This window comes from Aedes aegypti, chromosome 2 (genome assembly GCF_002204515.2).
Source record: "Aedes aegypti strain LVP_AGWG chromosome 2, AaegL5.0 Primary Assembly, whole genome shotgun sequence".
Lineage (NCBI taxonomy): Eukaryota > Metazoa > Arthropoda > Insecta > Diptera > Culicidae > Aedes > Aedes aegypti.
The window spans coordinates 450670471-450698256 of NC_035108.1; the positions used below are offsets into that span (position 1 = coordinate 450670471).

The 27786-nt window shown below is 38.0% G+C and overlaps 1 protein-coding gene across 1 annotated transcript in view; it reads left to right on the forward strand.

Annotated features, from left to right (window-relative positions):
- LOC110677175 (protein sickie-like) overlaps positions 1 to 27786 on the forward strand; it is a 122470-nt gene that overhangs the window by 45332 nt on the left and 49352 nt on the right. The window contains exon 3 of the mRNA XM_021848046.1: positions 7344 to 8615. Coding sequence (XP_021703738.1) covers positions 7434 to 8615 — 1182 coding nt within the window. The 5' untranslated portion in view covers positions 7344 to 7433. The remainder of the gene's footprint in view (positions 1 to 7343; positions 8616 to 27786) is intronic.

Below are 27786 nucleotides of genomic sequence, written 5' to 3' on the forward strand. Positions count from 1 at the left end.
AGCACTGCGCTTAGATCCGGGAGCAACTTCTTCGATAGTAATGCAGCCACAAATCGCTCTTCAGATGTCTACGTAGAAGAACATCATTCCGCACTCCGAAGTCGTCCATCTTGCTCGGCAAACTCATCTCCGAATTATCTGACGTTGTATTATCAGAACGTCAGAGGCATACGTACTAAAACAAACGAGTTGTTCTTGAGGCTTTCGTCATGCGACTATGATATCGTGGTCCTCACAGAAACATGGCTGCACTCAAATATATCCAATTCGGAACTCGCTACAGGCTATTGCATATTTCGTTGTGATCGGAGCTCGGCCAGCAGTGACCTTCAACGTGGTGGCGGAGTTTTAATTGCGGTTAAAGCCTCTCTCAACTGCAAGTCTGTGGCATTGCAAAACTGCGAGAACCTCGAACAGGCTGTTATATGCATTAAACTCCAGAAGTCGTCGATCTATGTATGTTGCATTTATCTACGTCCCAACTCGCAAGTCACTCTCTACTCTGCACACTTCTCAGTGATCCAGTGCATATGTGAAGGCATGTCGGAAGCAGATACGATCGTCGTCGTGGGCGATTATAATCTTCCTCGTCTAAGCTGGGAAATCGATGACGATATTAACGCATTGCTGCCCTCTAACGCATCATCCGAACAAGAAGTCGTCCTAGTTGAAACGATGGTAGCTTCGGGATTGCACCAAATCAATAGCTTGCAAAACACGAACGGCCGAATACTCGATTTGGCATTCGTCAACGAACCAGGTGATGTAGAGTTAATCAAACCGCCAGCACCTCTCCTCGGGATTGACAACCACCATATGCCGTTCCTTCTTCGAATCAACGCAGAAGATTATCAATTGCAGTACGTTATGGATTCGAATCAAACATATGACTACGATTTTCGTCACTGCAACTTCGCGGATCTCGACACCGCCATTTCCTCCATCGATTGGACTACGCTGTTTCACGGTAAGACTACAGATGAGACGGTACGTATGTTCTATGATACTTTGAATGGAATTCTCAGCGAAAATGTACCGCGAAGACGTCGTAGATGCCAACCATTTAAGCACCCTTGGTGGACTTCCGAGTTACAGAGCTTACGGAATGTCCTCCGGAAGTCTCGTAGGCGTTATTTTCGGACAAGAACGGTTGTTGATTATGACAATCTCCGTTCAATAGAAAATCGGTATAACGAATGCCAAACGGAAACATTTCGGGCCTATATTTCACGACTGGAGACGACTGCTAAACAAGACCCCTCTTCGTTCTGGAACTTTATTCGTAACCGCAAAAGCTCAAATCGGATACCAGCTGAGATGACACACAATAATTGTACCGCTAACTCTCCTGAAACATTAGCTGACATGTTTGCAGATTGCTTCGAAAACGTTTACCGTAACAGCTCGCCACCGTTTATTCCCGATAACCTCAGGCAGTCTCCTGTGTTTGATATAAACTTCCCGCTGTTAGAATTTAATCAACACGATGTTTCATCAGCCTTGAATGAACTTGATATTTCCAAAGGACCAGGAACCGACAATCTTCCTCCAGTGTTCCTAAAAGAATGCTCCGCATCTCTGCAATTGCCTCTTTGCATTATTTTCAACAGATCGCTCCGTGACGGTACTTTTCCGCAGCCGTGGAAAGTAGCTTCAATAAGTCCGATTTTCAAATCTGGTTCCAATCAGATTGCCGAGAACTACCGCGGCGTTTCCATTCTTTGCTGCGTGGCTAAAGTCTTCGAAAGCTTAGTTCATAACGCGTTGTATGCAGCTGCTCAACCGTTAATTTCAGATTCGCTACACGGGTTTGTTAAAAAGCGATCAACCACTACGAATCTGATGTTGTTCACTGATTTCGTATCGACGGCCCTCGAGAACAGACAACAAGTTGATGCCATCTATTTCGACTTCTCCAAAGCTTTCGACAGAGTTCCACATGATCTCGCTGTTGCGAAGCTGAACCATCTGGGATTTCCGCGCTGGATTACTGATTGGCTCCATTCATATCTGACAAACCGTGAGGCGTTCGTCAAAGTAAACGGAGCAAAATCTCGAAATTTCGCTATTACATCTGGTGTGCCTCAAGGTAGCGTCCTCGGGCCACTGATTTTCGTGCTGTTCGTGAATGATCTCTGCTTCCGGCTTAAATCACCCAAAGTGCTGTTTGCCGACGATCTGAAAATTTACAGAACTATTTCGTCCCTTCTCGACTGCTGTGCTATTCAATCCGATATTAACGAGATTCAACTGTGGTGCGTTGAAAATGGAATGGAGCTGAACACTAAGAAGTGCAAACAAATTTCTTTCACCCGACGCCAGTCCCGAATCGACTTTGAATATTTGGTGGGCCCAGATATCTTGGAGCGCGTTGAATCCATCCGCGACCTTGGTGTCATAATCGATTATAAACTGCAATTCAACGAACATATCAGCATCGCCACTGCCAAAGGATTCGCTGCCCTCGGATTTATTCGACGTAGTACAAAACATTTTCAGGATATCTACGCTTTGAAGTCGTTGTACTGTGCTCTAGTTCGAAGCGTTCTGGAATATGCCGTCTGTGTGTGGTCTCCACATCATACTACGCAGATCATCCGAATGGAAAGAGTTCAACGTAGCTTCGTTCGGTACGCTCTTCGCCAGTTGCCTTGGGCAAATCCAACTGATCTGCCAGATTACAGAAGCCGGTGTAACCTCATCGCTTTGGAAACGCTCTCTGCCAGACGTACAAAACTACAGAGACTGCTTGTGTTCGATCTGATTGTAGGAAATGTCAATTGTCCATCACTGTTGGAAAATGTGTCCCTGTATGCCCCGTCTCGTCAACTACGTGAACGTAACCTGCTTTTTGTTAGACGTCATAGGACTTCATACGGTTTACATAACCCTCTGGATAAATGTTTTCGTGCGTTCAATAATGTGAGTGTTGTGTTCGACTTCAATATTTCAAAGTTTGTTTTTAAAAATAGAATAAGGAACTTAGAGTAAGATACAGTCTGGGGAATTTATTTTTAATTCAAGACGGTGATAAATAAATAAATAAAATAAATTATAAGAAATAGACAGGCTTTTCGCAAAATCTTAGACGGGATTCGTCATTTATTCTGTACACGATTTTCACGGATAACGTAGACAGGTTTCTCCCGTCACGAAGGAATCAGACAGGTTTCTCAAAGAACCTTAAACAGAATTCCTTAGACCAGCCAAGATTAGCATAAAAAATACGTAATTTTCAAAAATCCTGGCTAAGATTATATTAAAATTCTCGCATTCTCAATTATTTCACAGTAGGATTTCGAAATAAATGTTGGACGAGACTCCAAAGTTCTTGTGATATCCTGATGAGAATCCTCGTTCTGACCAAGATTTTCCCAGATATTCATGAGCCTTAAGCAATCTTATGCATGATTTTGAATCACACTAGGTGGAATTCTGGCAGATTCTGAGTATAATTCCTATGAAATTATTTATCAAACGTCCAAATTTTTTTGCGTAGACTCTTCAAAATATCGTGACAAAGATTTTTGAGTGAGCCTTAAGCAATCTTATGCATGATTTAGAAATGGACTCTCTCAATATCTATCAGGGTGTTTAGTATTGTTTATTTAATTTAGAGTTTCTCCTAAACAAATTTACTTCATAGACTGCTTCATAGACATATTTTATGCGAATATTTGTGCATTTGGAAAGAAAGGCCACCCACACAATATTGGTTCCGCGATTCGGCCCACGCTATTAAAAGGTTGGGCAGGCCTGGCTAGGACCTTCCCCTTTGATTGGGTGCTAAAACAAATATGATAGATAGGGAATATTTTGAGAAGATTTATGAACTAACACTAAAAGAGTTAATTTTTTTTTCTGTAGAAATTTGTTGAATTTTTTTTAGACAAACTGGCGAAATTCCACAACGGATCCCTCAAAGAATTTCTCCAAGAATTACTCCAGAAAAATCTCTACATGAGTTCCTTCAAAAATTGTTCCAGAGATTTGTAATACTACAGAGTTTTCTCCATACTTTTTCTAGAGGGGATCATCCAGGGATCTCTAGGGATTACTCTAAGAATTTCTTCATGATATCTTTCTTAAGGGTTCTACAGGGATGGCTCAAAGAATTTATCCAGCGATTCCTCCTGGAATTTATCCAGAGGCTTTTCAAAAAATTTCTTCAGTAAAGGAGTTGGAAAAATTCTTAGAGGATACCCTGAAGGCACTCTTTGGGTGATTTCTGAATTAATCCTTAGAAGAACTTATGAGGGAAACTCAAGAGAAATTTGTATAGCAATTTTCGGAAGCCAATTATGAATCTCTGTAAGAATTTGTATTAGAATTTCTGGAGGATTACTTGGAAAAATATTTGGTGTGATTCATGCAGCGATTTTCTTAAAGATATCCCTAGCGGAATTCTTGAAGTTATGTCATGTAGAATGGCAGACAATTAATCGTTCCATAAAAAAATATAAAATTTCCATAAAAAATGCAAAATTTGCCAGTAAAGAAACAAGGGTAAAATCAACAGAAAAGTTAAAAATTTCCATAAAAAATAAAGAAGTGCATAGAAAAAACAAAATTTTCCATAAATAAACAAATTTTGAGCAATAAATAGATTCAAAAGTGCAGTAGAATCGACAAAAATCTCACTAAAAAATATCGATTTTTACATTTAAAAACCTCAAAATGTCCCTATTTTCTTCACAAAAAGCAAGAAATAATTATAAATTTTCCACAAAAAAAGCCAAAATTTGCAATAAATAAATAATTATTCGCCCACAATAAATAAAAAATTTCCATTCAAAAAATCAAAAAGAGCAATAGCAGTAAATGCAAAGTTGCATTAAACAAACCCAACTGAGCAATTCAAAATGACAATCAATACATGAAAATGTTGTAGAAAATATCAATATTTAAGTAAAACTTTCCATAAAAATAACGTAATTTTCCCATAATGAGTAATAATGTGTGTAATGGATTTCATAAATTTTCAGTCAAACTGAAGCATTGTTTTCACAATCGGAGCTAATTAGTCGTCGTATGTAGATGTAGTAATTGCATTTTAGAGTTCGATAATTAATTACGTAAGAATTTAGGGGAGGGGAGAGCGGGGAGATTGGCCGAGTTTGAAAAAATATTTCTTGCCATATTGAAAAAAATGAATGTTTCATACAAAAAATCATACATGGAGGGGCGAGGTTTCGAAAAATCACAAAAAAATATTTTTTATACACCCCATTGTTTGGCGCTACAATTTTAATGATTTCGGCAAAGTTGAAATGAAACATGGAACATGGGATATCTAATCTTCCAATATTAGGAACACTTATGTCACTGCTTGGGTTATGTCCAACTACATTGATGGTAGAAGCTTATGCTCTCACGCCCCACCAGCCAGGGAACTGGTGTTTACAAACTAAGCATCATTTGTGGCAACACTTTATGCTGCATGATGGAACTTTGCCGAGCGCGCTAAGTGTTGTTAGACCACTGACGTAGTTATATGAAGTGGGTGATGAGGTTCAAAAAAAGCGTTACAGCATGCTTAACCATATTTGTAGTACTGAGACAACCCATTAGATCTAAAAATGAACCTATTAGAAGATACTTTAAAAAGCGTTATGTTCGTATGCAAAAAAAAATATTTAGGAAAAAACTCATCAATCGAAGTATACACATTTCTGCAACTGTTGTGGGCAGTTACTTTACTGATGCTTGGTTTGTAAACACCAGTTTCCTGGCTGGTGGGGCATGAGAGCATAAGCTTCTACCATCAATGTAGTTGGACATAACCCAAGCAGTGACATAAGTGTTCCTAATATTGAAAGATTAGATAACCCATGTTCCATGTTTCATTTCAACTTTGCCGAAATAATTAAAATTGTAGCGCCTAACGATGGAGTGTATTAAAAAACTTTTTTTTGTGATTTTTCGACACCTCGCCTCTCCTCCATGTATGATTTTTTGTATGAAACATTCATTTTTTCTATATGGCACGAAATATTTTTTCAAACCCGGCCAATCTCCCCGCTCTCCCCTCCCCTAAATTCTTACGTAATTAATTATCGAACTCTAAAATGCAATTACTACATCTACATACGACGACTAATTAGCTCCAATTGTGAAAATAATGCTTCAGTTTGACTGAAAATTTATGAAATCCATTACACACATTATTACTCATTATTGGAAAATTACGTTATTTTTATGGAAAGTTGTACTTAAATATTGGAATTTTCTACAACATTTTTATGTATTGATTGTCATTTTGAATTGCTCAGTTGGGTTTGTTTAATGCAACTTTGCATTTACTGCTATTGCTCTTTTTGATTTTTTGAATGGAAATTTTTTATTTATTGTGGGCGAATAATTATTTATTTATTGCAAATTTTGGCTTTTTTTGTGGAAAGTTTATAATTATTTCTTGCTTTTTGTGAAGAAAATAGGGACATTTTGAGGTTTTTAAATGTAAAATTCGATATATTTTAGTGAGATTTTTGTCGATTCTACTGCACTTTTGAATCTATTTATTGCTCAAAATTTGTTTATTTATGGAAAATTTTGTTTTTTCTATGCACTTCTTTATTTTTTTATGGAAATTTTTAACTTTTCTGTTGATTTTACCCTTGTTTCTTTACTGGAAAATTTTGCATTTTTTATGGAAATTTTATATTTTTTTATGGGACGTTAATATTTTAGCCCATGTAGAATCCCTAGCAGAAACTTTAAAGAAATTCCTGGTAAAACTGTTGGAGAAATCCTTGAACAAATGTCCAGAATAATTTCTGTAGGAGACTTGAGAGATTTACCCGGAGAAATTTTTGCAAGTATGCTTGGATTAATTTCTGCAGAAAGCACTGCAGTCTAGTCTAGTACACGACACTGAAGACGGCCTTACAGTTGAGGTCGAAATACGCGTATCTGTCAAAGGATACAAACTCTAGTGGAATTAAATGGTATAGTACTAAATTCGTTTTTTCATCTACTTATTGGTATTCTACTAAACAGCTCGAAGATTTATTATCACATAACTTTTTTATTTACCAAATAGAAAGGCTGTGTGTTTTTATTTTCTTAGATTTGTTGTTTTAATGGAGAAAACTGCTTTTCCAGTTTGACTTTTGTGCCATTTTCACTTGCGCCTTAACTTAATCTTTAAAAACCTTTTTATCATTTTAAGATATTTCAATACAATTAATTTTACACAATTTATTCATCTTCCCATTTCTACTTTCAAGTAAAAGTGTAACTGCTTGACCGTGCATAGAAGTATACAGCGCCATCACATCTATTACTTGATTGAACTCAATTAACTAAATTGATTTCCTCGTATTCTACTGTCTTCCTCACAGGCAACGAACAATGGCCAAGCCTCCAGCATGACAGTCGCAATCGGACCATAGTTTTATAGACACTCTTGATAGATACAAAGACACCGCGCGATGAGCCTAGTAAAACCGAACGTCCCGGAGGGTTTTGCCACCATCCGAACGCGGGGACTCACCCGAAGCACCAGCCGAGCTGAACAGATGGCACCCTCACGCAGAAGCTCCAGTTCGGCCATGAAACCGTCCAGCTCGGGACCACTGTACGAAAACAATGGCAACAGCTTGGCGTATAAAAGCACGTCGGCAACGCTGATTTGTGTTCCTCCGCCGGTTCCGCCGAGAACCACTTCGGAGCTTTCGTCGGCAAAGAACGATCAGAAAGAGGCAGACGATAAAGAGAACTCGAACAATCCCTATCGAAATGACGACGACGTGTTCTGTACGTCTACTTTGACATACGAAACGTTTAAACCTCTGAAGAGTCCCACTCTGAAGGAGGAAGATACCAGCGACTACATAAGCTTGATGCAATCGTCGGAATGCATCGACCGATTGAACTACGATTTCGAACTGCCTCCCCTGAAGAGTCCCCAGTACATCACCGAGCTCAAACTCATTCAATCGAAGGCTATCGAGAGCGGTAATCTTTTCACCCGACCAGAAAGTCCTCCGTATGGAAAAATTCGAAACAGCTATCGCTCATCTACTCCGGAAAGCGTTGATAACTGCTCTTCAGGATCGTCCACGTACTCCAACCCCATCAACAGCGGAAAAAGCACTAGCTTAAGTGGATTTCTCGGCCCGGACGAATCCAGCAAGCCTCTGCTGAACAGCAAATCAACGACCATCCAGTATAGGAAGTCCTACTCCAGCTCCCGCTCGGAAATCATCTACGAAGAGCCAAAGAAGTTCGTGGCCATGGGTAGCCAGTCCAGCGATACGGACTCCGGCTACGACGGTGGCCCAGGCAGCTACCCGAAGATCCACAAAAGCGCTGAACTGCTTAACGTGCTGGACTCGGGACGGCCTTCATTGACCCGAGGCTACTCCACCATGGGACATCCGCGGGGTGTTGGTGCCGTATCGTCCGGAGGTTATCCCCCGAAGACGGCAGTCGGCGAGAGTAAATCGACCTCGTCGCTGAACGAAGCTCATCTTGCGTCGTCCGCCAAGCCGGAACAGCAGCTGCTGAACCAGAAGGTCGGCAGCCAGACCACTCTCCGGAGTAAGCCCATTATTCCGTGGTACGAGTTGGCCCTCCGGAAGGATCACCGCCAGAGCTGTCCGCCGTTGCAGGTAGGTTTCCGATGGGGCCATGCAGATGGGATTTTTAGAGTTTTGCAACTGATTTGATTCGTTCAGTCCATCGCTAATCAGATTTCACTTGGTACATCTTCGTCCATGCGATTTCGGTGAGAAAGTGCAAAGTGGATAATTGAACTAAAGTTGTTTATTTCAAATAGTAACTCTTAGAAAATGAATCTATATTATAGGAAATTTTGAATATTTGCAGTAGTGAAACATTTTAGGTTCGATACGACGAATATTAGCGCTTGCGACGAAGTAGATCGAACCCCTACTTGATTTTTTTTTCCGGATAAACCTTGCAAATATTTATCATGTCCCAAAAGACATAGTAATCATCATCATTCGTCATCTTCAGCCTAACCTTAAGTCCGCCGTAACTCGTCAGTCACGACCTACTGCGATAATGACTACCATTCAAACAAATTATATTAGCAAATGACAGGATCGACTTAATCTGCGATTCCATGTTTAGCCATCTAGCTACCTGCAGCTCTCGTGAGAAGCGACCCTCGTCGTCGTCAGTCGGCGTGCAAACAACTCTAATGAAGCATAATTAAGTGCGCGGGGTATTAACGTCAGGTGTGCGTATTATAGCGACATCCAAGTCACGCCATCTAGCGATCACACATTCAGTTATTGCAGGCAAAGAATCGACCGATCATCGGTGGAGCTGTATTTGAATCTGGTCCATGTTCGGGTAGGCGTCAAAATGCTAATGACTCGCCGACATCGCCGCCGAAGTGGTGGTGCAAAATAGTCTCCAGCAGCTTAGCGATCGCAGCGATCGGCAGGCAATTTGTTTAGTATATATGTTGAGGATTATTGAATCAACACGAATTTGATGTTTTGCGGCATGGCCACAAAGGGATCTCATTAAAATTGAGAAATATGTCGAGGGAGAGGGATCTATTTCGGGAAGCTTGCGTGCCCCAGTTGGCGCTGAAATCCGACATTGCGATCATGGCATGTTTGAAGAGCTCTGGGGCTGATCCGCTTGGTTGGCGCTCTGATGAAAAGCATCTGGTGTTACGCGAGCGCACATTTGCGAATCCTTCGGTGTTAAGCCCTCCGGCACCGACTACCGAGAGTGTCACGTTCACGTTAACGAGAAGAAGGCCATGCCGATGCGGAGCGCAGGGATGGTAGCGAGTCACATTTAGTGATCTGGTCACCTATTTTGAGGGCAATTATTGAAACATTCCTTTTGGAGGTAACAAATGTCGCTTTTCCGGCAATAATCAATAATTAGGGGCAATGGAAATTTGCGGCAAAATTTTTGAAGTTTCGCGTGTGACCAAAGCGATAAATCCATAATTTTGCGGCTTTGTCTCATACATACATACCCAAAATAACAATTTTCAGCCTTTATGTGTTAATTTTGCGAAATTTCAAGCTATATACAGTTGTGTTTAAGGCTAAGTAGCCCGTCATTCGTTTTGGCAACAATGATGACTTTTCAGCTTGCATTTCAAAGTGATAAAACTCAATCTTCATAGTTTATATTGACTTGAAAAAGTATCACTGTTCGCCCTAACATGCATAAAGTATGCTGATACTTTTTCAGCTGTGTCAGTGCAAAACCAATCGATTTTCTTTGATTTAAAGTCTTGAGATGAATTAGCAACAATCATCAACGACGCGTACAAATCAGCATTCATCAAAAACAAAAAAAAAACAGTTTTTTCGTTCAATTTCAAAGAAATCCTCATAAAAATCTTTCATCGCAATCTACATAGCAAGTGTAATGCAATGATAAACTTGCTTGAACATTGCTAAAATTTTGAGCAAAAAAACTGGTTTTGAAAATTTGTAAAACGATGATGGTTATTTTCCTCTTAAAATTATAGTAGTGAAAGCCGATTTCGCGAATTTCCATTGCACATTGGTCCCAAAGCCATATCTAGGAATACAAAAATGTTTGCGCCTAAACCATCAGTTTTAGATAAATGGTATCTTCGACGAAGTTTCTCCAAATTTTTCAGACATTTTTTTAGTGATGTGAAATTACGGTGGCCCACATGGTTTACGAGATCAGAATATAAACTTTTTTGCTGACGCATTTAGGCCTATACAATGTTCTACAATGTTTAAGAACAACTGATTTGGAGCAACTTTGCCGAGAAACTACACTCTTTAAAACAATGAAAATCACTCCGGACGTAATTCACATTATGACTGAATGACACATGATGTAAGTGATGGTTTACACATGATAGAAGGGTTTTCTAAATATCTCTGAAAAAAACATAAACAAATTCTCAATCTTTTGTTGCCATTAGAAAGATAATCTTCTCTCTGTTTATGGTGAAAAAACTGTGAGAACGTTTTGTGTTTGAAGACATTAACAAAATTTTGAAAATAACATGTATTTAAACGAAAATAACTTGAAAAATAATCGAGATAGCTATTCGGTGGCTTCGGCAGAAATGTACAAAATTGAAAGAGTTTGATACAAAGTATTCATAAAAAAACCAACGCTTCAAGGTATACTTACCATAAACCGAAATTTATATGATAGAGAAACCGAAAAAAGATATATTTGCTTGAACAACCGAAATAACTGTATGTACAGTCATTTAAAATTAAGGCCGCACGGATCTAAAGAGTTGGAAATGCAATTCTCAAATAACAAGTAAGAATAAAACGAAAAATTTTAAAGTCCTGCTCAGACTTAGGTCAGAAATTAAACAAATGTTTTTTTATTGTCTCCAGTCCGAGTAATCATTTTGCAGCCCACAGGGATTCCACCGGAAGTTTCTGTAGGGATTCCATCATGAGTTCTTCTGGAGATTTCTTCAGATGTTCTTTGAGGGACTCCATCAGAAGTTCCTTCAGCGATTCCTACTGGAATTCCTCCAGAATTCCATCAGGAGTTTCTCCAATCCTTCAGGGATTCCACCTGGAATTTTTCTTTGAGAATTTCCTCCAGAACTTCCTTCAGAGCTTCCACCTAAATTTCCTCCAAGGATTCTATCAGAAGTTCTTCCAGAGATTCCATCAGGAGTACCTATAATGATTCCAGCAGGACATCATCAAGTTAATCTTTAGGACTCCAGGGATTCCATCAGGAGTTCCTAAAGTTATTCTATTAGGAATATCTTTGGGGCTTCCATCAGAGTCCTTCCGGGGATTTCAGCAGGAGTTCCTCCAGGGATTCCAACAAGAGTTCCTTCTGAAATTTCAACTGCAATTCCTCAAGAGATTTTTTCAGGAGTTCCTCTAGACATTATATCAGGAATTCCTATAGGAATTCTATCAGGAGTTCTTCTATAAAACTCACAAGGAGTTCCAACAATGGTTTCATCAGGAGTTCCTTCAAGAATATCTTTTGGAATTCCTCAAAGGATTCCATCAGGAGTTCCTATAGGGTTGTTACCAGGAGTACCTCTGAGAGTTCTTCTGAGGATTGCATCAGGAGTACCTCCAGGGATTCCATCATAAGTTCCTTTAGAGAGTACACCTGAACTTCCTCCAAAGATTCCATCAGGAGCTCCTCCAGAGATTATAACAGCATTTCCTCGAGGACTTCAATCAGGAATTCTTCTAGGCATATCATAAGGATGTGCCCTAGAGATTCTATCAGGATTTCCAACAAGAATCTTATCAGGAATTCCATCAGGAGCTCTTCAAGGGATTTCATCAGGAGTTCCTCCAACAATTCCATTTGGAGTTCCTTCAATAATACCTATAGGGATTCTTCCAAGGATTTCATCAGGAGTTCCTCCAAGGATTACAACTGGAGGTCCACTTGAGATTGTATTGAGTTCTTCAAGGAATTGTATCAGCAATTCTTCTTGGCATATCATAAGGAATGATTCTAGAGATTCTATCAGGAGCTCCAACAGGAATCTTATCAGAAATTTCTCCAGGGATTTCATCAGGAGTTTCTCCAATAAATCCATGAATCTTAAGGGATTCCTCCAAGGATTGCATCAGGAGTTCATATAAGGATTCTACCAAGAATACCTTTAGAGCGTCTATCAGAGTTGTTCTGAGGATTTCATCTGGAGTTCCTCCAGGGATTCCATCAAAAGTTCCTTCAGAGATTTCACCTGGAATTCTATCAGAAGTTCTTCCGGAGATTACATCGAGAGTTACTCGAGGAATTCCATCAGGATTTTTTCTAGGGATATCATAAGGAGTTGCTCTTAGGATTCTTTCAGGAATCTTATGTGGAATTTCTCCAGGGATTTCATCGGGAGTTCCAATAGGAATTTCATCATGTGGAATTTCTCCAGGGAATTCATCAGAAGTTCCTACAAAAATAACTTTATGAATTCCTCCAAGGATTCCATCAGGAGTTCCTATAGGGATTCTATCAAGTGTACCTTTTGGGCTTCCATCAGAATTCTCCTGGGGATTTCATCAGGGGTTCCTCCAGGGATTCCATCAATAGTTCCTTCAGAGATTCAACCTGGAATTCTTCCAGAGATTCTATCAGGAAATCTTCCAGAGATTATATCAGGCGCTTCTCCAAAAATTAAATCGGGATTTCTTCTAGGGATATCATAAGGAGTTCCTCCAAGGATTCTATCAGGAGTTCCATCAATAATTCGTCCATGGATTTCATCAGGAGTTTTTCTATAGATTCCTTCAGAGATTTCACCTGGAATGCTTCCAGAGAATGTATCAGCAGTTCCTCAAGGAAATGCATCAGGATTTCTAATAGGGATTGCATATAGAGTTCTCCCAGGGATTTCATCATCCTTCGAGAATATTATCAATTCCTCTAGAGATTGCACCAGAAGTTTCTTCAGAGATTCCTCCTGGAACTCCTCCTGGCATTACATTACAAGTTCTTCTAGGGATAACATCAGGAATTCTTTTAGCGATTCCAGCTGGAGTTCCTTCAAGGATTTCATTAGAAGTCCCTTTTGATATTCCACCTAGAATTCCCCAAGGGATTCTATCGAAAGTTTCTGCATGAATTCCATCAGCGATTCCACCTGGAATTCCTACAGGGGTTCTTCCAGAAGTTTTTCTAGGGATTCCATTAGGAGTTTCTTTTGTAGATTCTATCAGTGACTCCTCAAGGAATTCCATCAGGATATATTCTTGGGATTTTATAAGGAGTTCCCTTCAGGGATTTCATCAGGAATTTCCACAAGGATCCCGTTAGAAGTTTCTACAGAGATTCCATTAGGAGTTCGTTTAAGGATTACATCAGTAGTTCTTCCAGGGATCACTGCAGGAGTTCCACTAGGCATTCCATTGGGAGCCCTTCAAGAGATTTTATCCGGAATTCCTTCAAAGATTCCATCTGAGGTTTCTTCAAGAATATCCAAAGTATCTGTAGGAATTCCATCAGGAGTTTCTTCAGAGATTCTACCTGGAATTCATACAGAAATTCTTTCAAGAAATTTTTTCTAAAGGTTTCTTTAGGAGTTTCTCTGGAGTTATTCTGGAATCCATCAGGATATTTACTACGGATTCCTACCGGAATTTGTTAAGGTTTTCTACCAAAATTTATTTCCAGGGGTTTTTCTAAGGAATTTTTTAAGGGAGTTCTTTCGGAATAAAACAAGGGATGCCGCTCTCTCCAAAGATCCTCAAGGGTTACCAGGAATTCCTTCTGGCATACTTATTACCAGATATTTCTTATACGGTTTTAATCACCGGAATAACCCAGGAGATTTCTTTCGGAATTTCTCAATGAATATCTTGCAGAATATCTCCAGGGATTCTTGGGAGTTTTCGGGTATTGCTCCAGCAATTTTATCAACAGTTTCTTAAAAGGATTTCACAAGTAATTTAGGAATCCATCAGTATTTTCACCAGTGACTCTATGAGGAGACCCTCAAAAAAGATATCCCTTCATTGATTCAAAAAAGGAATTCTTTCAGTTATTCCTCTTAGAATTCCTTCAGCATTTCCACCAGGAGTTCCTTCGAAAACACCGCTAGAATTTCCTCAAAGGATTCCAACCGAAAATCCTTCATAGAGATTCCACCGGAGGGTCCCCCATGGATTGCATCTGGAATTCACCCAGGTAATTTTTCGTGATTTCCATCAAGAAAACCTTCAAGGATTTCAACTGAAATATTTTTTGGGATTCCACTAGAATTTGTTTCAGAAACTCCACCAATATTTTCCGAAGATTTTACTGGGAATTCAAAAAATCCTGTAGAGGAAGGTCATAGACACAAAAGTCAATTTGGACAAATTGACTTTTGTGTCTGCGATCTTCAGGTATTTTCAAAACACTGTCGGCTGGTTTAAGCCGTAATAGATATGACAACCCTAGTTGAGTATTCTAGTTGAGGTTCTTCCAAAACATTCTGGAAAAAATCCCACAAGGGTTTCGCCAAGATGATCTCCAAAGATTCCATAACGAGTTTCTTACTATTTCACCAATAAATTTTCGCGAGAAGAGTTTTTTTCAGGAATTTAACCAGGGGTTCTTCCAGGATTAACACTGGGAATATCATCAGAGTTTTGCCCAGAAAAATCTACTAGAGTTTCACCGGAAGGTTTACCAGAAAAAACTTAAATGATTTTATTAGGCTTTCCCTTCTTCGAATTTTCCAGGTTTATAAAAAAATCCTCCCGGGAATTCTCCAAAAAATTGCATGATTTCAAAAGTTTTTTTTTTCTGAAAATCATCAATATTAAGGTGTTCTATCAGGAATGCACCTACGAAATTCTATCAGATTATTCCTCTAGGGATTCCACTGATATTTACTCATAGGAATACATAAATCATTTCTTTGAATGTCTTCAGGTTGAATCCCTGGAAGGATTTTCGGGATTCAAGGAAACAATTATTGTGCAATCCTTGGAAGAATCATCAAAGAAATCACTGGAGAAATTCTCAGAGAATCCCTTAAGAAATTCCACAATATATCTCTGGAAGAATTTTTGAAGCAATCCCTGGAGGAGTTTCTACAGTATTGTCAAAGGTGAACCCACTTGAAATTTCTGCAGCAACTCCTGGTGGAATTTAGGGAGGAGTCCTCGGAGGAAGCCCTGAAAAAAGCCCTGGTGCAATGCTTCATGGAATTTCTGGTGATGAATTTCTTAAGAACTATCTGAAAGAATTCGTGATGTGATTCCTGAATAATTCATGATGGAATCATTGGAACTAATTTCTCTAGACATAGAAAAAGCATCCGACAGTGTTTGGCATGAAGGCTCGATTGAAAAATAAAAAAATCTCTAATTTTACAACATACACTGTTCGAATAATCCAAAGTTATCTATCAAATCGTACACTTCAGGTTAATGGTCAGAATGCAGCTCAATCAGGAATAACACTTTTTGGGACAACTTTTCACTACCAGCCCTGGAAGTGGTTGCATGGTGAAGGCAAAGGGGAGCTTCAAACATTTTTATTGCTGCGAGCAACGGTCGCCAGTAGCGACGGTCCCGCGCGAAAGTTGGCGACAATCTGCAAGTGCAAAATGTAAATAAACATGATGGTTAATTAATGCTACATGCGATCAAGTGTATTTATAAATGCAGTGAAAATGGGATCATTTCGAGGGCCATAAAACCGTTACTTAATTGTACAAGTACCCAGCAATGGAAACAGCTAGGAAGCCGTGGTAATCGGATACCTTGAATGACTACGAGCCGTCCAAATTAGCCGTAAAAATTGATTTCTGTGTCAGCGTTTTTTCTTCCGTTGTCATAACAATGGTTGAAATTTGAACAACCAATTCCCGAGAAACCTCCCGAACGAAGCAAAACATTTGGAGTTCCACGAATAAACAGCAAAAGTCACGAACCTGGGCATCAATTACCCTCCCCAGCGACAATCAACAAACAAAGCCCCAGCCTAGACCTGTCATTTGGGAGGCTTTTTATCTCAATTCCGATAATTTAGGTTTGTTTTCCCAACATGATCCGCCTTCTACGACGTCGATTGTCTTCAATGTCGATCACTGTCGCTCCCCTTCGGTTGCAAGCGAAGATCGCAGCTGGCGTTGAAGCGAGGGAGCAAAGGATCAGGGCGATCAGATCGGGAAAGCGTTCGATTTTGACAACGACCCCGACTCTCAAAACACCCATGTAAACAAGACGCCCCCCTCGAACGAACGAAAACGCGCTGACGGACGGACGAATGGAATAACAATAAATTAAACACGCAAGACTGACTTTTCTCCTTCTCCAGAAATGGGATTCGAAGACGACCATGGCGAGGGCGCGCATATGGAATAAAGAGATGATTGTTATTGTGGCCAAGCATGGTGCGCGCTCAGTCAACATATGTGGAAGCGGTGCCCTTGGGATTGGGGCTGCAGTAGAAGGCCCTTCACTGATGACGGAGTCGGCGGTCAGCGGTTCAGAAGGGAGGCCCAAAGGGAATGGAACATGACCAATTAAGCTTATTTGTTTATGTTATTTCAGTTTATGGCTTTGAATGTTTCTGGCTGCGTTTTCACTGTTGATCTCGAAAATGCAAAGATTTCCAATTTAAATATTTCAGTGATGTTTAGTTTCTTTGAGGTTTTGATCGAATTTTGAGTTTTTGACTTCAACAAATCGAACATCATGTTTTCTAGGGAGTATGTGTTAGAACCTGCTTAGCTTAGTTTAAACTGACTACACTTATCAATAGTTGCTATCCCGTGATTGACCGAAGTCTTCTTCAATGAGCGAAATTCAGTGCCTCTATTTATACAGGGACAATAACGGCGTTGGCCATGTCCATGCAGTCCGATGACATTTGAGGATATTAGTGTGTTACCTTTGCTGTTTTTTTTCGTTCGTTTTTTAAACTGTTGAAATCATAGTAGCCAAACCAGATAGAGGTGTCAGTAGTAACTGTTGTTCAATTTTAACAATTACTTCCTACGTCGTTAAATAATAAACGGCATATCCTGCCCAAATTTGATAACATCAACCCATATATTGCACGTGTAGTCAGCCATATCAACATTGACCGTTGTAGGCCAGAATGCTTCCACGACATGATCAACACTTGTTAAATTAAGTAAACCATAACATTCAACGCCCCGGATCTTACGACCCTTAACTTGGAAGTCAGTAGATGTCACGTTCGTTCGCTTCACGCCAAGAAAAACATGGGACATGTTCTGATCAAACAAAAACAACACTTTTGTCGCTCACCCATATTTGGTTACAACGAGAAGCACTTCCCAGCTAACCAACGCAACTGTTTCCACTATACTACCTACTGCCAACATTACAGTCGACGCAACTGTACAGCAGGGCTCGGAAACTCCGCTACGGAGCGAAATATATGCTGCCAGATGTTTTTGTTTTCCTTTTTTGCGGCCCTCCGCAATGCTCAGGCGATGCAACAGGCTAGACAAGGGCGAAACGAACATTACACCATAATCAGATTTACGATGCTTGTCTAAAAAAAACACTGAAAGCTCCATTTGCGTGATTAAGCGGGTACGTAAGTAATGCGGGGAAATTTAAAAATTTGGATTGCCTCGCGGAAATAACGCGCAGTGAGCAATCTCCGCATAGAGCAAATGAACCACAGTAAGCATTGCAGTTTTAAACATGATTCAATTCGTTGACATTGCTGATTTGCAATGAAACGATAGTTGGAATGCAGTACATTATTTCGGTCAGTATATTCCCGCTACGACGCAGTAATCAAAATTGCAACTATCCATAAAGACTAGCCATTGCTCGAGCTACTCAAATTCATGTATCTCAAATTTCTTAAGCAACGGGCCTCCACACATATCTGACACAATCATCCGCCAAAGTCCTGCCATTTCTATGTAAGACTGTCCTGAAAGTTTCCCGTAGCTTATGGGATTAGAACTGAATGGTGGTTCCGTTTCAAAAATTGTGAAGCTGCTAGCATCCACATCATTATTGTCATAAAGCGTCATGTTGGAACCAAATAGTGCAATACGCTACAAGTATGTAGTAGTTTTTTTTAGTTTCCAGATACTACAAGTCAAATGGAGACTTGCTTTCCCTCTTTGTGATACTAATTATCTTCCCATATATAGCATTAATAAGATTCAGACTGCATTTTTTTGAATACGATTCGCTCAAAACCCGTTGAAGTCATAAAATTCGTTATGACAGCAGATTCCTCTTAAACAAATTGTACCTTCCGTAGTCAACGGTGACTATGATGATTTTGATGGAAAATTTAGCAATCAATAACCCCGGATTTTCCCGGAATCAAAATTTTTCTTGCAACGCGTAATATAATTTTTCGTAAATGCATTCATAACGTAAATATTATTCGTGTTACGTAAATGGAATTCTTGCCCTCTAATTTAATTTTTTATGAAGTTTTGTGAATTAATATCAAATAGACTTAAAACAAGATTTGTTTTACAAAGTTAGTGTAAAGTTATATCAATTCCATGCAAAATAGTAGCATCGACAGCACATTTCAAAATTCTATGTCCAAAATAATGGTTTGAACTAAGATTTGGTTTGTTTGTTCATATCAAGTTTCCAATGTGTTGCGCTTCTTGAGTTTCAATAAAGTAATGTATCAAGATATACATATTTTCTATAATTCTAACAATAAATTTTTCTCAATAAGTATGTTGCGACTTGTTGAGAAAATTATATTCGTTGAAAATTATATATCCTATTATATTAGGTTCATGAAGTCGTAAAGTTGTGTTCAGAATAGTAGTAGTGAAAGCTGATTTACATACAAAATGCTCAATTTTGACATGCTGTAACTTTGTTTTCCTATGAGTAATCAGACTTTAATTTGTGTAGAGAACTACATATATCCTCAGTTTCATTATCACAATTTTTTTTTACAGTACCGGTTTAAAAGTTAAACACCAGGTGCATTTGCTCAAAATAATAGTAGTTTTAATATTTCGAATATCTGCTGTATTTTGAGTTTTAAAATTTTTCTTGACTCCTCGTTTCAACAATTTTCATCTGGTGCTCAACTTTTTAGCCGGCACCGTAAACAAATTTTCAATTTTGTGATAATAAAATAGAGGATATTTGTAGTTCTTTGACAAAATTTCATACCGATTGCTCATAGAGAATTAAGGTGATTATAAAACGAAGCCAAACTCTGAATTTTCAAATGCACAAGACTGGAGAATCGGACAACAGTTCGCGTTGAAAATCAATCAAACTACTTCCTTGCTGGTTGTGACCCATGGGATAAACTTTCAACGAGGAGCGCTATTTGGTTCTCAAGTCTTGTGCTCTTGAAAATTTGAGGTGTGGCTTCGTTCTATAATCACCTTAAAGTTACAGCACACCAAAGTTGGGCATTTTGTATGAAAATCGCCTACTATTATTCTGAACACAACTGTATATTCCTTGTGAAAACATATTAAACTCAAACAAGCTTATATAGTTTAAGTTCAATCAAGCTTTTAGCTCAAAGACTTTTTCAAATTATGCAATAACAACTTTGAGTACATGCCTTCAGATCAACAAGCGTAAACAGTTTATGATCAACATATAGCGATAAATGTACATTAATGTGGTCTCTCTTTTAATGCAAGTCTCTAAAGTCTCAATTTTTAACAAAATAGTCTCTAAAGACATTTTTTTTCTTACCCTGCGTGCAGTAAATCCTTCTGCCAAATTTTAGAGGTTCCACAGAAAACCTTAAGAGACAATTACATAGGTTCTTCAGGAATTCCTGCAATTGATTTGTTTGGAAAATTATTTTTAGGATCCCCAGGAGTTCTTCTAGCGAGGCTTGGATGAATTTCTTCTGAACTCACACCATGAAATCTTTGTGCTCTCGAAGCTCAGGACTTCCTCCCAATATTTTTGACTATTTTTTTCACTGATTTCACTAGTTATTAGTATAGTGTATCTTCCAAATATTCCTACAGGAATTTCTCGAAAAAAAAAATCTTCAAAGGTTCGGAGGCTTATGAACAAGTTTGGAACCCATCTCAGGATTAGTAACCGGTCTCTTTTGGAGACTTGATTATAACATGATTGCAAGTCTCTAAAGTGTCAATATTAACCAAAATGGTCCCCTAAGTCATCTTTTTCCTTATCCTGCGGGCAGTGAATTCTTCTTTACCTTAAAATGATAAAAGACTCAAACAGTCATAGCTGAAAAAGCGCAGCTATCAGGTTAGATCGAACTCGAGTCCCGCCAATCGAAGGACTTTCTCGGGGGTTTATGGGTTCCTGAGACTACTATTCGTTTATCACACAGGTTCTCCAAGATTTTTATGAGAAAAGGCTTAAGGGATTCTGCTATTGATTTGTTCATAGATTTCTTCTAGTATTCTTTCAGGGACTCACAAGATTTTTTTCCAGTTATGATTCAAGGGATATTTAGAGGATTTTTTTTCTTCAAAGTTTACGCCAGAAAGTACTTGAGCACTCTAACGCTGCTACCTCAAGCAATTTCCTAGAGACTACTTCAGGATTCACTCCAGATATATGTTGATATTTGATTATTCTTCCACCGATTCCACTAGTTGGTCATAGTGTGAATCTTCCAAAGATTCCTACAGAAGCTAATCGAAGAAAGTTTTTGAAAAAAAAAAATATCTTGTATGGATTTTTCTAAGAAGATCTGTTTTCCATTCAAGGCACTTTCATAGGAAATTTTATGAGAATTCACCTACACTTACTCCCAGGAAATGCTACAAAAATATTCCTTGGAATCGATGGATTATTTCAATTATTCTTCCTAATTCTTCCTATTCTTAGGAGTTCCTCTATAAATTCAATCTGGGATTCTTCTTGAAGCTCCTTCATAAGTTTTCCCAGTATATTAAGCAACACGTACGCTGGCGTACTACACACATTCAAGCACAATAGGTGTAGAAATGCTGTTCAGCAACAAACAATACAAACAGAATCGACACAACAAGAGTAAAAGTGGCGCCAAAACAGGCAACTGCGTTTTTCAGTTCTGCGACCCGGATCGTTTTCGGATTTCTACCCCCGTATAGTACCCGAACGGGGAATTGTAAGTATCCGGACGATGAGGAAGTCCGCCTGCAAAAATTTTGATCGCCTGGTGACCGATACTCTTGTTGTAGCGTTTCATGCTGTTGGACAAATGTTGCTTATGCTGTGGGCAAACGATAAAACGGAACACATCTAGTGAGTACATCCAACATAATCAACACATAACACGACATAATGTATCATTGTCCACAGATCCTTGAAAAAGGCACAATACATGTGTCCGAAACGTCGGATGTAAGCAAAAATCCGTTTTTGAGTTTTATTTAAGACTGAAAGCCATAACCTCAAACATCAACATAACAGTCGTACCTCCAAGAAATAAAACACTAACTAAGCAAAGTATTTGCATGCAACACCCAGTGGCATGGTCGAAAAAACACTGAAGAAGAAAAGTGTTCCAGTATGGAGCGGAAAGCTAACGCTCACTTGATAGCACAATGCGTTGAGTGCCCGACGAGGCCGCGAAGTTTCTCAAAAAGAGCTCAGAAATGGCAGAAATTATATACAGAGAATTGCGCGAAGAGGCTTCTTTGAATGATTGTTCTCCTTCGTCTTCGAAAAAAGGCCCTATTTGTTTTGCTGGTCTGCTCGATAGGTAGAAGTTTTGACAGTTCGTTAGGTAGATTTAGTTTCACTCCCCGTGCAAATCTTCATTTATAGACTCTGAGAAATGACAAAATATTATTATTGTTTACCACTTCATAGGATTACCAATAAAAGGATTAATGGCTTCAAAACAATTTTCAAATAAAAGAATCATTCAAACTCACCAAACATTTTACCCGTGTGATCGAACAAGTTTAGAAAATAGTATCAAGAAAAATCCCATATTTACTTTAATACGATGTTATCCAGATTTTCATACCAGTTTTACCGATTTTCGAGACTAGGTGATATTCAGTAACAAACAAAATAGAATCCTTTACTTTTACAAAGCAGTTTATTGCACGGAACAAGTAAAAAGTATATTGCAATATATTGTGGCATAAGTCGAATGAGTTTATTAACTTGGAAAAAGTAGAAAATATAATCCCCTAACACCCCACTTATTTTCAAAAAGAGACTTTTTCCATAAAAAATATTTAAAGTCGAAACCTAGATAAAATTTTCAAAAGTTTTTGTCTGCGTTGTGATCCAAATTAAATATATTTACCTTCTAAGTTACTCACATATTTTTCTTGATATTGTTTCATAGTTTTGTAGTTAAATGTATTTAGCCTATAAAATTCGAACAAAAATGGTTCAAATCGTTTTCAATAGCTAGACTCCACAATACTTTATTTTAATACACATTCCCTATCACATAATGTTGCTCACAATCCGCTGAACAAATCAAGCATTTCAGATGACTGATATATCGACTTTCGACGTTTTTGTGACTTGTCAAACTTGATGGAGAAGTTCAATCCCTTAAAACCCCACGAATTCTCAACACCCCATTTTTCCTCATGAGTCCGGAACTCTTTACACAGAAAATCTTATGAGAGTTAATCATGGGTTACTTTCAAATTCAATTAAAATTTACCAGAACTTACTCCATGATGCCTTTCTTAAATACTTCCTTGATTTTAAAATATGTCTCCAATAATTTTTGAAAACGAAATCCTTGGCATTTCCTTGGAGATATCCATGGGAAACTTCCTTGGGGATTTTCTTAAATAATTTCCGAAAGATCTTCTGCTGGATTCTAACAAAAAATTCTCTGAAATAATTTCGTAAGGCATGCATGGAAAAATTTTTGATTGAAACCTTAATGAAAGTCATTTTGTAGAAAATTCTAGAATATTCATAGGAATATACTGGTTAGATTCTTAAATCCGTTTTAAACAAAAATCTCGGAGGAAGTCGTAGAGAAAACGATGATAGACTCATTGGGTATATTCCTAGAGAACTTGGGATTTTGAAGAAAAATCTCTGAAAGAATATTTGGAGGGATTTCTGATTGAATCTCTGAGGTCAAGTTGACTTCTGTGGTTATCCTTACAAATATTTCCGAAGGAACCTAAGACGGAATTCCTAGAGGGATTTCTTAGGAAATCCATGTATATCACTGAAACCCGAAAAATTTTGGGAGTTATATCTGAAGGAAACTTTGGGAAAATACCTGAATCAATTCATGGAGATGTTTATGTAGTGTACGTCATTAATACGGACTCGCTTGAAAAAGTACTGCAACACTCAGCTGAATATTAAATCACCCTGAGAAATTTAGCATCACCTCAAAACAGGAACATTCATAATGCTATATCTCGAGATGCTGATGATCTATAATGGTGCGGTCTTCACCAAAGTTGTTCAGCAGATCAAGGACATTCGGAAAGCAAGCAGTTTGGAGTCTAGGTGGAGGTAGTATACATGTAAAATTGAACATTTTAAGCAATTTCTATCTTGTAATCCATATGAGATAAAACAGCTCGAGTTTTCGGCAAAATTCTTCGGAATGTCAAGGACATCCGAAAAGCAAACCGTTTGATTATTAATTTTGCCGCTAGGTAGTAGAGATGGTCGGGTTTCACATTTTTTAAACCCGAACCCGACCCGTACCCGACTTATTTTATTCCTTCAAACTCGGAACCGACCCGAACCCGAGACAAAATTTGAAAAGCAAACCCGGACCCGACCCGTACCCGAAAAATTTTTGCTGTTCAAACCCGAACCCGACCCGAAACCCGAAAAAGTTTTCTAAGAAAAAACCCGAATAGAACCCGAGTTCGAAAAGATGATAAACTCATCGTCTCTGATGCATAGGGAAGCTTTCAGGTTGTTACTTTGTGAACAATTCTCACCAAACCCGACCCAAACCCGACTTTTTTCAAAGCCCGAACCCGACCCGTACCCGATAATTTTTTAGTCTTCAAACTCGATCCGAAAAAATAAAAATGTTCAAACCCGAAGTTCGAGTTTCGGGTTTCAAAACCCGAGACCCGACCATCTCTACTAGGTAGCACTTTGAAATCAAACAAATTCTATTTTGTGAACCGGGTGAGATTGCAAGTTCAAGTCTAGGGCAAAGTTTTTCAGAAAGCCAAGAACATCCGGATTTATTTGTTTTTAACTTCATACAAGTTCTATCTCATAATTTTGATAAGAAAGTATGTTCCAGTTTTTGGCAAAGTTGTTCAGAAGATCAAGAAAATCCAAAAGGCAAACAGTTTAGTTCGTAATTTTGCCACTAGGTGGTAGTGAATATGTTGAATTGAAAATTTTAAGGTAGTTTTGTATTGTGATCCTAATGAAATTGCAAGTTCGAGTATTCGGCAAAACTGTTCTGACAGTCAAAGAAATCCGGACGGCAAACAGATTGATTCGTTGTTTTACCGCTTGGTTGCGTGTGCATGTGAAATTGAGCATCCTGAACTTGAAATCCTGTTATAACACACATGGTCAGTGTTACTGCGGTCCGAGGTAGCCACGAAAACCAACTCTGATTCTTCAACTCTTTGTTGGGATATGGAACATCAAGTTAGGAGTGTGGATTCGATTCCCGCTTCAGTCCGAAAAACTTTTCGTCAGGAACGTATTTATACTGTGCCACTGAGCGTTGCATTGCTAGTCCTGGAAGCAATAACGTGTCCCTCTATTTTTTAAGTGTTTTTCTCACTTTTTTAAATTTGAAAATTGATCGAATTGAAGGTGCTCCAAAATCGGATTCAAATGTGTTTGATGTTATTTTGAGCACTTGTGTTCATAAATATCAATTCCACAGTTCAGATCTGAAGTCCTGTTCTCTATTCAGTTCTTGATTAACCTTAAATAAACAATCATTTGACTCAAATATGAAATGCACATATTTGATCAAGCCTATTGGGTATAATCTTAACTGGTTAAATTCCTAGAAATCGTTAGTAGATTATCTTTGCTTACATATGAACCTTCTTAAAACCTCCGAGTGATCTCTGCTTACGCTTGTAGATTGAAGACGCTTTATCAAAAAAGGTTTTTGATGAAAGAATCGTGAACGTAATCGTTGAAATCAGAACTTGGTAGAAACATATTATGTTGGCTAATGTGATGTACAGGTATGTTCCGTTTTTATCACGTTCCGATTTTGTCACGCTCCGATTTTGTCACGTTCCGATTTCGTCAACAAATGATTCCGTTTTTATCAACACAAAAAAATGTTAATTTTTTGTATTTTTAAATGCTTGAAATATAAACTTAAAAACTTATTTTGAAGCTATTTAATTGTTTTCCAATATCCTCAGTGCTGAATTTTTGACATTATGTTAGTGTTGATCACCTCATGATCGTGATCACCCATGGTAGGTGTCAAGTCATATACGATTTAATAAGGTTTGACTCCTTCCTTCGCATCTTTCGACAGTCGAGAGTCGCACTGGACACGTCCTAGCAACCAGGCTGGACAGAACTCAACTGCGATACAAAAATGAGGCGATTTTGATGTTTTACTACAGATCTTGATGATACCACACAGATCCTCAAACGATTCGAGTGAAAGCGCAAAAAAAATACGAAGATTTTTTCTGGTACTCTTTTTCTCTTGTTGCTATGCTCACATTTACTCACACTCTAAAAAAACTCTTGAGTGTCTCGCCACTCAAGAGTCCTTTTAGAGTGCGGCACTCTTTTTTTTTATGGAATTTTGCTCTGTTCTGCATCTTCCTCGCTCATTTTCCGTTGTTTCTCTGCTTATATTTTTGTCGCTCCCTCACAAAGAGGCAAAGGCGGCACGCTTTTCTAGAGTCACCGAACTCTGATGATGTTCAGGAATAGTATCAAGCCCGCTAGCAACAACTGGAGTTTGTAATTAGTTGAATACGTACTTAATAGAATTACAGAGACCTCTCCTTTTTCTTCTATAACATGGCATCATAGAATTTTCTATGTGAATGTGATAGATATATATCAATGAGAATATTCAGTTCTTTGAAATAAGGGATTTACCGTAAAACGGGGTAACTTTGATAGTGCGGGACCCACCACATACAAAACGAAATATCATAATTTCTGGTAATCAGTTAAGCAAAACGAATGCAAAACTAAAGAATCTTAGTATGACACTTCATGTCACAGCTATTTTCATTTGAATCGAGAACATTTAAGACTTAATATACGAATATTAAAAATCGATGCTACTTTAGAAAATTCTAAACGTTTACGAACAACCTGTTCTACACCCGGGTAGAGGAAAATAGCAAAAGAATAACAAAATTTACCGTTAAAATAGAATGTTTGAATAGCAAAATTTGTTCTTTGTTTGTTTGAGATAAGAGATAAAATAACAAAAATAATAACTGAGTTTGTATGGCATAAAAACTAAATCATAACATATTTTGCTATTGTAATAACAAAATAATAGCAAAAATATAGGCAACCGTAAATAACAAAATATGTTATTATTTTGATATTGATAACAAAATAATAACTAAAAAAGCTATTCCCGAGTAGATCAAAATAAAGGTAATTTGAGTTCTTTGACTTTAATATCTAAATTTAGCATGATTAAAAAATGAACTTATAGCTTTCCTGCTAAACAACTTTTGCTTTTTGAATCTTTAATGAATATCATACAAATAGTAAAATGAGCTATAATGGCAAAACTTGATATTGGTTTGTTCTCATGAATTATTTGAATAAAGTTTTCAAATATCAAAATGATAACATATTTTACAATGATGGCGATATTTGTTATTCTTTAGATATTTAATGTTTTTAGTATTTTTGCACAAATAGCAAATTTTACCATGATAGTATATTTTGTTATTGATTATTTATTACATGACTTTCAAGAATAACATATCAATGACAAATTTTGCTATGATAGTATGTTTTGCTATTGATGAGATATTTAATGTCATATATTAATAACATAATAATGGTTAAACTAGATATGATTGCAAAATTTGTTCTTATTTTACCATTATTTTGTTATTCACCTCTACCCGGGCAAACACTATTTGTTGTAGTTTTGAATAATTCGTCACTTATATTTGACAGCCTAGTTATAATAGAACTTGAATATGGTCTCATATATCTTAGCGATGACCCTTTTTCACAAACTGGGATCATTTTTGCAATCCAAAAGTCGTTTTCACCCGTTTCCGTTTTTTGGTTCAATTGTGTAACAGTTCTAAAAAAATAGACCACAAAAAATAGATTTCATCCGCTGCCACCGCAGTTTGATGTAAATTCAGTTTCAAATAAATTTGTCAATTATTTAACATCAGATCTCCTGCCTGATAGTGAAGCAAATCAAAACTATTTTTGTGACGATCTTTGATAGTGAATACGACGATTAATGCCCAAGAATGGATTATCTCGAAGT